This window comes from Haliotis cracherodii, unplaced genomic scaffold (genome assembly GCF_022045235.1).
Source record: "Haliotis cracherodii isolate W230 unplaced genomic scaffold, xgHalCrac1.p SCAF_14, whole genome shotgun sequence".
Lineage (NCBI taxonomy): Eukaryota > Metazoa > Mollusca > Gastropoda > Lepetellida > Haliotidae > Haliotis > Haliotis cracherodii.
The window spans coordinates 29,293,618-29,308,665 of NW_027266269.1; the positions used below are offsets into that span (position 1 = coordinate 29,293,618).

General features: G+C 38.2%; 2 protein-coding genes across 2 annotated transcripts; both read left to right on the forward strand.

Annotated features, from left to right (window-relative positions):
- The first annotated feature begins 7,222 nt into the window (after nucleotides 1-7,222).
- Nucleotides 7,223-9,343, forward strand: LOC139460691 (low affinity immunoglobulin epsilon Fc receptor-like). Its single transcript, XM_071242170.1, has 3 exons — nucleotides 7,223-7,514; nucleotides 8,642-8,836; nucleotides 9,138-9,343. The coding sequence occupies exons 1-3, from the start codon at nucleotides 7,223-7,225 to the stop codon at nucleotides 9,341-9,343; spliced, it is 693 nt and encodes a 230-aa protein (XP_071098271.1).
- A 3,015-nt stretch (nucleotides 9,344-12,358) lies between these two features.
- LOC139460692 (low affinity immunoglobulin epsilon Fc receptor-like) lies at nucleotides 12,359-14,447 on the forward strand. The gene is made up of 3 exons (XM_071242171.1): nucleotides 12,359-12,650; nucleotides 13,746-13,940; nucleotides 14,242-14,447. The coding sequence occupies exons 1-3, from the start codon at nucleotides 12,359-12,361 to the stop codon at nucleotides 14,445-14,447; spliced, it is 693 nt and encodes a 230-aa protein (XP_071098272.1).
- Nucleotides 14,448-15,048: the final 601 nt, after the last annotated feature.

Here is a 15,048-nt window from a genome sequence, read left to right on the forward strand (position 1 = left end):
AGATATATGGATGAAGAACTTCCTTATTACAATTAGGAGCAACGTTTCGGTGTAGGTTCTAACACCGTTATCAAGCAAGCGAAACGTCGCTTCTAATTGTAAGAAAAACGTTGTTCATCCATATATCATATTGCCGAGTGTTCAATCAAAGAGTGAGTGAGTATTGTTTACGCCGCTTTTAGCAATATTCCACCAATATCATGGCGGGGGAAACCGGAAATGCGCTTCACACATTGTACCCATGTGGGGAATCGAGCCCGGCTGTTCGGCGTGACGAGTGAACACTTTAACCACTAGGCTACCCGACCGCCCCCTTCAAAGAAGAACAACAGATTCTTGGAATCGTTTCTGGTTAGTAACCTTGTGAGTGATGCAAACTCTTTGTTAAGCAACATCCATGTACTTACTTACCTTCACATATACCGAGGCGGTCAACGCGATGAGCGTACAAGCGTTGCAATACGTATTGACGTTGTCTCATTACGATTTTACATAGGCACTGTATAATGTGACATTCTTTGACAATATTGGCATTCCCACGGTAGGAACACTCCAATAACGACAATGTTTCATTAACATCCACTCATAAAATAACTCACGTCATTAACATGAATATTATATATCCTCTAATTGCGAAAACGCATGCTATTGTTGAGGCCGTACACGCACGTAGAGGCAGGAGTCAAATATGACGTCAACTTTGAATGTGAACTCATGCGAACCTTAAACATTGTGTGTAATAGATCCAGTCCCGATCGATAAGCACCGCCCACAAGCTGCCGTCCTCGTTTTAGGCGTTAGGGGGGACAACCACTGGCTATTCGCTATGTCGTCACAGGCGGCGAAACTTGATTGACTGTTTTGGTACCAGTCGTGTGTCAAACATATCTAAAGAGGGTTATATATAAAATGTTTTGGGTAATATTTTAGTTGTCAAATTGTATATAGGGAGTGAAAATGAATCATATGTCCGGTGTAATTTTATCGGTCAATGAGGAAGTCACCATGGCTGAAAGTTCGAATATATATATATTATTCATCCGAAGGCGGGGTAACTAAATTTCGTCTTTACTTTCCATCGTAATTGTATGGAAAGTATTGGAAACCGAAAACACAAGGACAAGTTGCAAATCATGTGGATATCTGTAAATAGATTGTCAACAGTTACATTGCCCACGTTGTTTGTCTGGTGCTCTAAGTAAAACCAATATAACCTGAAAGGCATGGAGTTTGTGGGTCTTTTTAATGAATAAAAATAAAAGAACAGTTTATAAAACCAAAACAGTACATTATTCCCCCTCACTGCTACATTGCTTTTTATTGTATAATACATAAATCATAACCTATATTTTATATGGGCATCTGGGACATGCGGTTGGGCATGTCACCAGGAATAAATCTAGACTTGCTCAGAGGCTGATATTCAGCCCCAAATCTGCATTAGATGTCAGTAAACTTTCTCTCTCAAATAGTTTTAACATATCTATGCCATCCTAAAATAACTGTTAGTTCTGTAATGAAGTCATATTAATCTGACTTTGATAAGGCATCAAATAAATATTTGGTTGGAATAATTATTAATTAGATTGTAAATTATATAAATACTTGACCATGTTACTCTGAGTTCATAAAAATCTTGCTATTATTTCCAATAAATTAATTCAAATAACTTATAATCGTTTCTAACACTAAAATGTATATCAGTAAGCTTCCACTATCAGTGAATAACGTATGTTGTAATAATTCTGAATCAATAATTTTCTTATATCAACTGAAATTTTAAAAAATTTTGATCTATCAAAATATTTCAGTAATTCACTTCCTTCTCATGTTATTTTCAAAAGATCAGAAAATGCATTACTGCATGGGTCCTGTCTCTTCATAGAAATGCTGAAATATTCAAAGCATGATTTAATGGGAATTAAATTTTACGATTTTGCGTGAACGAAAACCATTGACAATGATGATATTTCTATGTTTAAAGACTTCTTACTGCTAAAGTAATTTGCAGTAGTAATAGATATAAAGGCTCATTGCGATTTTTGTGATAGAACTAAAATCAAATCTAAAAATCTGTAACAAAATAAATAATATCTAAGAGAGAGGAAAACAATTTCAACCAGATTGTACTTCAATGTAAGTAATGGTAGATTTCGATCTGCACTCACCGAAATCAGATCACTGTCATATTTGTTACAGTGAGTCACGGCCGTCTCGCGTGTCTCATTTCAGCAATATGACCTGCTAACTCAATGCCAGATGTTGCCAAAATACATAATTCAAAAATGATTTTGTAGTTACACGTACCTTAGATACCCATGGTCCCTAATATGTTAGCCTAACTTTGGTTGCTGGAGATCTATAGCCCTTTTGTTATCATGATTTGTTTTGAATAGTCATATTTCATGGCTACATGCTAATTTTAAATACAAATCTGTGTTACTGTAGTTGTTTTACTGTTTATGGCGCAAAGGATTATATGATCTATATATCTTTGCTAATGATGAATAAACTGCTCTCATCACGATAAGATTCGGGGTAGAATAGGTCTCCAGCAACCCATGCTTGACGTAAAAGGCGACTATGCTTGTCGTAACAGGCGACTAACGGGATCAGGTGGTCAGGCTCGCTGACTTGGTTGATGCATGTAATCGATCCCAATTGCGTGGATCGATGTTCATGATGTGAATCACTGGATTATTTACAGACCGCCGTCATAAAGCTGGAATATTGCTGAGTGCGGCGTAAAACAACAAACCAAAAACCATCACGATAAATTACTCACAACGTTTCGCCCAAGGGAAATATTGCACAAGCTATGCATATTGGCTTGTTTTATCTAGGTACACTCTAACACCTATGTCCCCTGACGTATGAAGTCGCAATTAACAAACAAAATCGATACGTTGATAATAAACGGTAATAGGACTGAATAAGTAACAGACCGTTAATAATGAGGCACCCTAACTTAATTAGTTTGCATACAATTTCCAGACGGCGCTTATAGTTTATAGAAAGTTTAAATCAAAGGTAGTGATACATAGAGAATCTCACCAAAGTGTCTTTTGATATCAAATATATTAATGAGTGTTGATATATTTGATGTCAAAAGACACGAGGGTGAGATTTTATTTATCATCCAACAGCATTCTTCCCCCTTTTTCAGTTCGTATACAGTAATAAGCAGTGTCTTAAGTGCAAAAAGTACTGCTAAGAGCTTCAGTAGCATGGTCGTTAGTGATGTCATTTCATTGTGACGTCATTGGTAACCAATAATGTCACAATGGTCTGCACAGCAGTGTGATTCAATTTCATTTCAGCGATATCTACAATGTAGATATCGCTTGATCTCACCCAGGCGATATCTTCTGTGGGAGCCTATTTTGGATGATAAAAAAAATAAACTTTCCTTTTCAAATCAATGTCTTTTATCTAACATACTGAGTTTGCATTAAAATTTTCAGGAATCCGTTATGAACATAGTGAGTGAGTGAGTGAGTGAGTTAATATTTAAAGTCACAGCAGTGACTAAATCAAGTTATATATTAATACATATAGACATTAAAATCTGTCGACAAAGGACAGTAAAAACACTACTACTACCACAGATGTAGATTTAAAACTAGCATATCATAATAAAATTCATAACAATACAGAAGAGGACACAATAAAAATGGGCTATAGATCACCAATAACCAAAGGTAGGTTATGAACATAGGAACTATGGAAACCATCCCACTTGTGATTTAATCTGAATAATACAATGCACATGTAATTACATTACAGTTAACAGAGGTCGAAACATACTGCAGTCGCTACACTGAAACAAGATGTGCTGTGTCATTTTGTGCTGTGTCATTTTCTTCATGACCCGTGAAGATTCCGGGGTAGAATAGGTCTTCAGCAACCCATGCTTGCCGTAATAGGCGACTATGCTTGTCGTAAAAGGCGACTAACGGGATGGGGTGGTCAGACTCGCTGACTTGGTTGAAGCATGTTATCGATCCCAATTGCGTGGATCGATGCCCATGATATCAATCACTGGATTGTCTGGTCCAGACTCGATTATGTACAGACCGCCGTCATATAGCTGGAATTCTGCTGAGTGCGGCGTTAAACAACAAACAAACAAACAAAACATTTTCTTCATCCCAGTCGCGTATGCAGGAAACGGCATGTACAGGCTCTATGACTTGACCAACTAAAGGTCATCGTGTCATCTTTTCCCGATGGCATTGATCATTTCTCCTTTTATTAGTCACTGGTTTTCAAGGTCCAGACTCGATAGGTTTATGTTCACTGAATCAGTTGGTTAACCAATGCAATGCAGTGAAGCAAACACGTCACTCGGGGAAGTACATCAAATCTGGAGATATTTCAAGAATTGTATTTTCTTGGAAGCACAAACAGGTGCAATTGTAGTGTAATTTGAGTATATTTCTTCAACTTAAATCAATGAATATACAATCATCATCAGTGCCTACTGAAAAAAGTGCAAGGGTGGCCAAGTCGCAATTCTCTGTAAACATGTATGCAACAACATCAATATGTTTACATATGTCCATTTTAAGAATATGAATTTGTTTACATAAACAAAAACAGCATTTTCCCGATCATTAACGTGTGTCATACACATGGGTTATGTTATCGTGTTATACACCAAACAAAGCCTCACTACAGGAACATTATGGAAACATGTTATACTAAAAGTGAGATATAGAGTGAATGATGTTTTACGTCACATTTTATGCACCACTTCTCGTTGGACTGTATAATCGAGTTTCGGCAGTACATGAGTGAAGGAGCCACAATCCACTCAAAATTTCAACCAAGTATCACAGTGACATATACAAATGACATTTCCCCAATAAATGTATTGAGTACTTTCTCAAAACAATCAGATATTCTTAAACGGAGCTTTGAGCTATTTGTTGCAATTATTAATGCCGTTTGTGCTTTAAATGAAATGTAATTTTACCTAATAGCTATTGACAAATCTGCGAAGTGTGTCGAAAACCTCCAATTACGCATTGTTTGGATAATTAAAAATAAAATATGTATATACACTGGCATCAGTAAATCCATATATTGTTTACGTTGAATATCGTCGTCATGTCGACCTGATAACTATAGAAATATTGCCTTATACTGACTTCAATCAAGGTTGACTCGTTAGTTTTAAAGTTCTTGAGGACTTTGAATTAGTTTTGTTTGATTGTTTGTTCTTTAACGCAGCATTCAGAAATATTCCAGCTATGAGATGGTGATCTGCAAACAATCGAATCTGTACCAGACAATCTAGTGATTAACCCCCATGATCATCGATCTATGCAAATAGCATTCCATGGCGAACCTGACCACCTAATCCCGTTCGAAGCTTCTTTAATACAAGCATAGTTGCCTCTTCCGTAGGTTTCAGCAGACCAATTCTAAATCGCATCTTTGAATTAATGAGATTGTTACAGTGTCAAATAGTCCATTTTGTCATTTAATGAGAGACACATACATTCCAATCTGGACCAGACAAACCAGAGGTAGAAAATACTAATACCCGATCTTATAGTGCTAGCCCACAATTTAACATGGATACCTCACTCAGATAAAGTATGCTCCGAGCCGACCAGTTCTTGTTTTATGCGCTTAATGCCTAACGTCATGCAGGGTAGCAACAAGTACCATCCTTTGACGTCTTTTGGTTAGATGCGGCCGGGGATCCGGTCACTCACCTGCCGTCTCACCTCACTTAAAAGCAAATATTTCACATCATATTAGTCTAATTTTATAAACACGAGGCTAGTCCAATGTGTTTATGTCTCATTGTATCCACGTGGGGAATTCATCCTGGATCTCAGGCGGGATGAGCAAATAGTTTAACCACGAAGTTACACCAATGCACCACACAGTGGATGATAAAGAGTTCAATGTCATATCCATGTATATCTAATGTTAAAAAAATTCTTATTGTCATTTAATGGTTAATATAAGATAACTACATGATAAATCGCAAAGAACAACGAAGAACGAAGTGTGTTATATTTTACGATAAAACATTGTTCTATTATGACGTCATTTGTGGAGATTCGAATATGTGCTCGAAACATGATGTCGTTAATTTTGAGAGGGAAGGATTTAGTTAGTTGTTCCCCATAGATGTTCCTGGGCAACTTAGATGAACGCAATGGCCGAACGATCGCATGCAAAAGTGGACAAGATATGACAGCCGGTATTTGGAGAAACAGTACAGATACACGACTTAATAGACTTGTGCTACATTGCCGAGGTCGGATTTTATGCAGGGAGCATCATTATTTAGATACGGGTAAATATTTTAAATCTTGTACATTTTATTAGAATCCCCAAAGAAGATGCACATAATACTGATATTTCAAATACGAAATAAACGACTCGTTGCGCCCTCCAAGGTTTATGGGGTTGGTGGTTTTGTGTATTTACCATTTTTAATTTTTAGTTTGTGATAATTCAAGCGAAGTTTTGAGAAATGTGACCTCCTCTTATTAAGGAGTAACATATAGTTAAATATATGATGGTTGGTTTGTTTGTTTGTTGTTTTACGCTGCACTCAGCAATATTCCAACTATATGGCGGTGTTTGTAAATAAACGAGTCTTGACCTTACAATCCAGTGATTGATATCATGCGCATCGGGATCGATGACATGCATTAACCAAGTCAGCGAGCCTGACAACCGGATCCGGTTAGTCGCCTCTTACGACAAGCATAGTCACCTTTTATGGAAAGCATGGGTTGCTGAAGACCTTATCTACCCCGGATCTTCACGGGTCTTTAAGTATATGAGTCAAAATTTGTTAACAAACTCGAAAATATTCTTTATTTAACGGTAAAAGGAATGGATGTGGAACAGACCGTTGATAATGAGGAGACAAGATTGAATTAGTTTTCAGAGTAATACCTGCCTCTATTGACCAACCTGGATTAAATCTATAACATTTTCTTACAGCTGATTGAACATATATTTCACGGTAGTGATACAAAATAATAAACATTCGTTGTCAAATCGATGTCTTTTGAATAAATCCACTGTGACCGCATTAACATTTCAAGATTCTCTTTGGAACATGATGTTTGGAGAAAACATCCCCCTTGCACTGTGAAAGAACCTGAATTATATAGTATACATCTAATTACATTGGTAACAGATGTCATAACACACTGCAGTAACTGTCGTGTTACACTGACGCAAGATGAACGCTGTGCTGTTTCTGATCATTGTCTTCATCCCAGTCGCGTATGCAAGAAACGGCGATTCCATGCATCGTTTTGAGAGACAAATAACACTGGAAGGTTTACAGGCACGGGAACATCCCTCCAGCATACAGACATCTCTTGATGAAAGGATCTGTGCTGGTCTCTGTGCCCAGGATGGACTCTGTGCTGCTGTCACCTACCTTGGTGGAAACTGCAACATGTACAGATCTACTCTCACATCATCTGCGAAATCATTCCCTGGAGCCAAGCACTTCATCAAGGCAGGAGGTGAGATCATAGGACACTTGTAGTGGCAATTTAGACATTGAACACTGATTCAACCATCGCTGCCATCTTCTATTTGTGAAGGGAGACATAATGTATGTTTATACTAGAATAGGAAACACCTTGACAGAAGTAAACAGATAAAACCTCAATGTGTTTCAAGAACTGTAATTTCATTGAAACTAAGGCTGATGCCATGACTATTATAATTTGAGTTATGTTTTATTTGAAATCTATAAAGAGGACTTTTTAACCTGATGTATGTTCATACAATATGAACGTTGTGACTACTGTAGTATCGTCTAATTTGTTTCAATTTTGGGACTCCAGTCGATTTACCTCCAAACTTAAAAAATACTCTCACTTATAACGATAGCCATTGTGATTTAACTACTGCAATGTATATTTTTTCAATTATGACCCAGATACCAGTTAAGAATACACAATTGCTTCTCAGCTAAAGGCCACTAAACTGTTTTATGTGGTCACTTAAGTCATGGCATCGTGTCCGATGGCGGTGATCATTCATTCCTCACTTTGTCATTCAATGGTTTTCTGGGTGTAGACATGATTAGTTAGTGTTCTGGATTTATCGGACAATTGCAGTAATGTAGGACAATCAACATCAGCACCTTCTGAAATTGAGGAGGAGTGGCCCAGTCGTTAAAGGTGGTGGAATATTCGCTGTGTGGTACATGTACATGGGGGCGGCGGGGTAGCCCAGTGGTTAAAGCTTTGGCTCGTCACGCCTAAAGACCCTAGTTGGATTCCCCAAATGGGTACAATGTGTAGGCCATTTTCCTGTGTCCACCACCGTGATATTGCTAGAAGTGGCGTTAAACCATACTCACTCACTCACCCACTGTGTGGTTCATGACAAATATGAATGATCTTGGTTTCAAGAACACAGATTCGCCTGATTATGTTATTAGGTTTCTCAGCACCATTAATGTACTTACGTCTCTGACCTACGTCACTTCCTCACTGTTGACAAGCCCGTTATTTAAATTAAATACTCACCACATTCCGGAGACTGTAAACCAACTTCCAACATGTTCTGTTACACGTTTAGATGTTTTTTGCAAAATGAAAATGAAGATGATAAGAGAAACGGGGCTATTCACTTTCAGCGCTTCCTGATCCAGACCCATGCCCTGTATCCAGGGGCTTCACGTCTGTGTTGTCTCCCCGGCTGTGTTACAAGTACATATCAATCTTCAACAACTGGACCTCTCAAAATGATCTGTGCCATTCTGAAGGTGGCCGCCTTGTCGTCCTCAACAGTCAGGAGAAACAGGAGTTCATGACCTCATTCCGGAGTCAGGGTCAGTATATGGTGCCCGTTTGTACATTGTGTCTTGCTGTAGAAAGACCTATGAACACAGAATGAGAATCAATATATACATTGTACAGCGTCCTGTAGCTAAAATGTCTCATATCAGAGTACCGTCAGTAAGTTGTGTCCGTCTATAGTAAAGTATTAACCTCATTACAGACTCGTGGTCTCTTTTATTAAAGGACAGTGCTATACCAAGACCATTTTTATATTACTATATTCGGGTTTCTTGTGAATGTGTGGTTGATGCCATTGGTGGCTCATAAGTTTACTGAGTTTTCTCTTGGCAGCGCATGTGTCAGAGTCTCTCTGGGTTGGAATGCAGCAAGTCAACAATGTCTTTACCTGGGAGGACGGTTCAAATTATGTCTGGAAATGGGCACATGGCGAACCTGACAACGAAAGCCATCAGAACTGTGTACGTTTGAAAATTGGTGGAATGTCCGACAGACATTGCAGCAGAAATCACGCAGCTGTCTGTGAGATACCACTATAAAATCGGAGATTGCAATGAGAGCAGTGAGAAATCATATTGAACCATATATGAGACTGCAAGATACAAACCTGATGCTGAGAGATACAGCAATGTCGTCGGTTTTCGTAGAGTATTGCCGGATTATTCAGTTTTATTCACAAATTGTCGGTGTGGGAGGTTCTGGAAAGAGCTTTTTTATGACCACAGGAGTGAAGATTCAGTTTATGTGATGATGTCAATTACAAAATGTAAAAAGTGTTGACATACATGGCTGTAAACATGTATGCAACAATATCATTACATAAACTAAAATCATGTATGCAACAATATCAATGTGTTTACATATGTCCATTTTAAGAATATGAATTTGTTTACATAAACTAAAATCAGCATTTTTCTGATCATTAACGTGTGTCATACACATGGCTTGTGTTATCGTGTTTTACACCAAAGCCTCACTACAGGAACAGATCTAGAATAGAAACCCGTTCTACTAAAAGTGAGAAATTGAGTGAATGATGTTTTACGCCACATTTTATGGAACAATGCTGCTTTATCTCATTGAACTGTAAATAATCGAGTTTGGACAGTACATGAGTGAATGAACCACAATCCACTCAAGATTTCAACCAACCATCACAGTGACATATACAAATGACATTTCCCCAATAAATGTATTGTGTACTTTCTCAAAACAATCAGATATTATTAAACTTAAACTAGTAATGACGTTTGTGCTTTAAATGAAATGAAACTTGACATAATGGCTTTTGGCAAATCTGCGAAGTGTGTCGAAAACCTCCAATTACGCATTGTTTGGATAATTATAAATAAAATATGTATATACACTGGCATCAGTAAATCCATATATGTTAACATTGAATATAGATATCGTCGTCATGTCGACCTGATAACTATAGAAATAGTGCCTTATACTGACTTTAATCAAGGTTGACTTGTTAGTATCAAAGATCCTGAAGATTTTGAATTATTTTTGTTTGATTCTTTGTTCTTTAACGCAACATTCAGAAATATTCCAGCTATGAGATTGTGGTCTGCAAACAATCGAATCTCTACCAGACAATCTTGTGATTAAGTCCCATGAGCATCGATCTATGCAAATAGGATACGATGGCATGCATCAGCCAAGTCAGCGAGCCTGATCACCTGATCCCGTTCGTAGCTTCTTTAATACAAGCATAGTTGCCTCTTCCATTGGTTGCAGCAGACCAATTCTAAATCACATCTTTGAATTAATGAGGTTGTAACAGTGTCAAATAGTCCAGTTGGTTGTCGTTTAATGAGCGACATATGCATTCCAATCTGGACCAGACAAACCAGAGGCAGAAAATACTAATATCCGATTTTATAGTGCTAGCCCACAATTTAACATGGATACCTCACTCAGATAAGGTATACTCCGAGCCGACGTCATGCAGGGTAGCAACAAGCACTATCCTTTGACGTCTTTTGGTTTGATGCGGCCGGGAATCGGGTCACTCACCTTCCGTCTCTCCTCACTTAAAAGCAAATATTTCACATCATATTAGTCTAATTTTGTAAACATGAGGCTAGTCCAATGTGTTCAGGTCTCATTTTATCCACGTGGGGAATTGATCCTTGATCTTAGGCGGGATAAGCGAAAGATTTGACCACTAGGTTACACCAATGCACCACACAGTGGATGATAAAGAGTACAGTGTCATATCCATGTATATCTAATGTTAAAAAATCTTATTGTCATTTAATGGTTAATATAGGATAACTACATGCTAAATCGCAAAGAACAATGAAGAACGTAACGTGTTTTATTTTACGATGAAACATTGTTCTACTATGACGTCATTTCTGGAGATTCGAATATGTGCTCGAAACGTGATGGCGTTACTTTTTAGAGGGAAGGATCTAGTGAGTTGTTCGCCATAGATTAACCTGGGCAACTTAGATGAACACAATGGCCGAACGATCGCAAGCAAAAGTGGGCAAGATATGACAGCCAGTATTGGGAGAAAAAGTGCAGATGATCGACTTTATATTTGTGAAAGATACCAACATTAACCTTGTTGCTCATAAAATAGACTTGTGCTATATTGCCGAGGTCGGATTTTATGCAGGGAGCCATCATTATTTAGATACGGGTAAATATTTTAAATCTTGTACATTTTATTAGAATCCTTAAAGAAGATGCACATAATACTGATATTTCAAATACGAAATAAACGACTCGTTGCGCCCTCCAAGGTTTATGGGGTTGGTGGTTTTGTGTATTTACCATTTTTAATTTTTAGTTTGTGATTATTCAAGCGAAGTTTTGAGAAATGTGACCTCCTCTTATTAAGGAGTAACATATAGTTAAGTATATGATGGTTGGTTGGTTGGTTTGTTGTTTTACGCCGCACTCAGCAATATTCCAACTATATGGCGGTGTTTGTAAATAAACGAGTCTTGACCTTACAATCCAGTGATTGATATCATGCGCATCGGGATTGATGGCATGCATTAACCAAGTCAGCGAGCCTGACAACCGGATCCCGTTAGTCGCCTCTTACGACGAGCATAGTCACCTTTTATGGAAAGCATGGGTTGCTGAAGACCTATTCTACCCCGGATCTTCACGGGTCTTTAAGTATATGAGTCAAAATTTGTTAACAAACTCGAAAATATTCTTTATTTAACGGTAAAAGGAATGGATGTGGAACAGACCGTTGATAATGAGAAGACAAGATTGAATTAGTTTTCAGAGTAATACCTGCCTCTATTGACCAACCTGGATTAAATCTATAACATTTTCTTACAGCTGATTGAACATATATTTCACGGTAGTGATACAAAATAATAAACATTCGTTGTCAAATCGATGTCTTTTGAATAAATCCACTCTGACCGCATTAACATTTCAAGATTCTCTTTGGAACATGATGTTTGGAGAAAACATCCCCATTGCACTGTGAAAGAACCTGAATAATATAGTATACATCTAATTACATTGGTAACAGATGTCATAACACAGTAACTGTCGTGTTACACTGACGCAAGATGAACGCTGTGCTGTTTCTGATCATTGTCTTCATCCAAGTCGCGTATGCAAGAAACGGCGATTCCATGCATCGTTTTGAGAGACAAATAACACTGGAAGGTTTACTGGCACGGGAACATCCCTCCAGCATACAGACATCTCTTGATGAAAGGACCTGTGCTGGTCTCTGTGGCCAGGATGGACTCTGTGCTGCTGTCACCTACCTTGGTGGAAACTGCAACATGTACAGATCTACTCTCACGTCATCTGCGAAATCATTCCCTGGAGCCAAGCACTTCATCAAGGCAGGAGGTGAGATCATAGGACACTTGTAGTGGCAATTTAGACATTGAACACTGATTCAACCATTGCTGCCATCTTCTATTTGTGAAGGGAGACATAATGTATGTTTATACTAGAATAGGAAACACCTTGACAGAAGTAAACAGATAAAACCTCAATGTGTTTCAAGAACTGTAATTTCATGAAAACTAAGGCTGATGCCATGACTATTATAATTTGAGTTATGTTTTATTTGAAATCTATAAAGAGGACTTTTTAACCTGATGTATGTTCATACAATATGAACGTTGTGACTACTGTAGTATCGTCTAATTTGTTTCAATTTTGGGAGTCCAGTCGATTTACATCCAAACTTAAAAAATACTCTCACTTATAACGATAGCCATTGTGATTTAACTACTACAATGTATATTTTTTCAATTATGACCCAGATACCAGTTAAGAATACACAATTGCTTCTCAGCTAAAGGCCACTAAACTGTTTTTATGTGGTCACTTAAGTCATTTTGTCATTCAATGGTTTTCTGGGTGTAGACATGATTAGTTAGTGTTCGGGATTTATTGGACAATTGCAGTAATGTAAGACAATCAACATCAGCACCTTCTGAAATTGAGGAGGAGTGGCCCAGTCGTTAAAGGTGGTGGAATATTCGCTGTGTGGTACATGTACATGGGGGTGGTGGGGTAGCCCAGTGGTTAAAGCTTTGGCTCGTCACGCCTAAAGACCCTAGTTGGATTCCCCAAATGGGTTCAATGTGTAGGCCATTTTCCTGTGTCCACCATCGTGATATTGCTAGAAGCGGCGTTAAACCATACTCACTCACTCACCCACTGTGTGGTTCATGACAAATATGAATGATCATGGTTTCAAGAACACAGATTCGTCTGATTATGTTATTCGGTTTGTCAGCACCATTAATGTACTTGTCTGAACGTCTCTGACCTACGTCACTTCCTCACTGTTGACAAGCCCGTTATTTAAATTAAATACTCACCACATTCCGGAGACTGTAAACCAACTTCCAACATGTTCTGTTACACGTTTAGATGTTTTTTGCAAAATGAAAATGAAGATGATAGAGAAACGGGACTATTCACTTTCAGCCCTTCCTGACCCAGACCCATGCCCTGTATCCAGGGGCTTCACGTCTGTGTTGTCTCCCCGGCTGTGTTACAAGTACATATCAATCTTCAACAACTGGACCTCTCAAAATGATCTGTGCCATTCTGAAGGTGGCCGCCTTGTCGTCCTCAACAGTCAGGAGAAACAGGAGTTCATGACCTCATTCCGGAGTCAGGGTCAGTATATGGTGCCTGTTTGTACATTGTGTCTTGCTGTAGAAAGACCTATGAATACAGAATGAGAATCAATATATACATTGTACAGCGTCCTGTAGCTAAAATGTCTCATATCAGAGTATCGTCAGTAAGTTGTGTCCGTCTATAGTAAAGTATTAACCTCATTACAGACTCGTGGTCTCTTTTATTAAAGGACAGTGCTATACCAAGACCATTTTTATATTACTATATTCGGGTTTCTTGTGAATGTGTGGTTGATGCCATTGGTGGCTCATAAGTTTACTGAGTTTTCTCTTGACAGTGCATGTGTCAGACCTTCTCTGGGTTGGAATGCAGCAAGTCAACAATGTGTTTACCTGGGAGGACGGTTCAAATTATGTCTGGAAATGGGCACATGGCGAACCTGACAACGAAAGCCATCAGAACTGTGTACGTTTGAAAATTGGTGGAATGTCCGACAGACAATGCAGCAGAAATCACGCAGCTGTCTGTGAGATACCTCTATAAAATCGGAGATTGCAATGAGAGCAGTGAGAAATCATATTGAACCATATATGAGACTGCAAGATACAAACCTGATGCTGAGAGATACAGCAATGTCGTCGGTTTTCGTAGAGTGTTGCCGGATTATAGAATTTTATTCACAAATTGTCGGTGTGGGAGGTTCTGGAAAGAGATTTTTTATGACCACTGGAATGAAGATTCAGTTTATGTGATGATGTCAATTACAAAATGTAAAAAGTGTTGACATACATGGCTGTAAACATGTATGCAACAATATCATTACATAACCTAAAATCATGTATGCAACAATATCAATGTGTTTACATATGTCCATTTTAAGAATATGAATTTGTTTACATAATCTAAAATCAGCATTTTTCTGATCATTAACGTGTGTCATACACATGGCTTGTGTTATCGTGTTTTACACCAAAGCATCACTTCAGGAACAGTATGGAAACCCGTTCTACTAAAAGTGAGAAATAGAGTGAATGATGTTTTACGCCACATTTTATGCACCACTTCTTGTTGGACTGTATAATCGAGTTTCGGCAGTACATGAGTGAAGGAGCCACAATCCACTCAAAATTTCAACCAAGTATCA

Bases quoted from the DNA above. Each gene is read 5' to 3' on its own strand.
- LOC139460691 (XM_071242170.1), top strand. From the start codon at position 7,223: ATGAACGCTGTGCTGTTTCTGATCATTGTCTTCATCCCAGTCGCGTAT. The intron at 7,515-8,641 runs GTGAGATCATAG...ATTCACTTTCAG, and splicing joins GCACTTCATCAAGGCAGGAG to CGCTTCCTGATCCAGACCCA. The intron at 8,837-9,137 runs GTCAGTATATGG...TTCTCTTGGCAG, and splicing joins GACCTCATTCCGGAGTCAGG to CGCATGTGTCAGAGTCTCTC.
- LOC139460692 (XM_071242171.1), top strand. From the start codon at position 12,359: ATGAACGCTGTGCTGTTTCTGATCATTGTCTTCATCCAAGTCGCGTAT. The intron at 12,651-13,745 runs GTGAGATCATAG...ATTCACTTTCAG, and splicing joins GCACTTCATCAAGGCAGGAG to CCCTTCCTGACCCAGACCCA. The intron at 13,941-14,241 runs GTCAGTATATGG...TTCTCTTGACAG, and splicing joins GACCTCATTCCGGAGTCAGG to TGCATGTGTCAGACCTTCTC.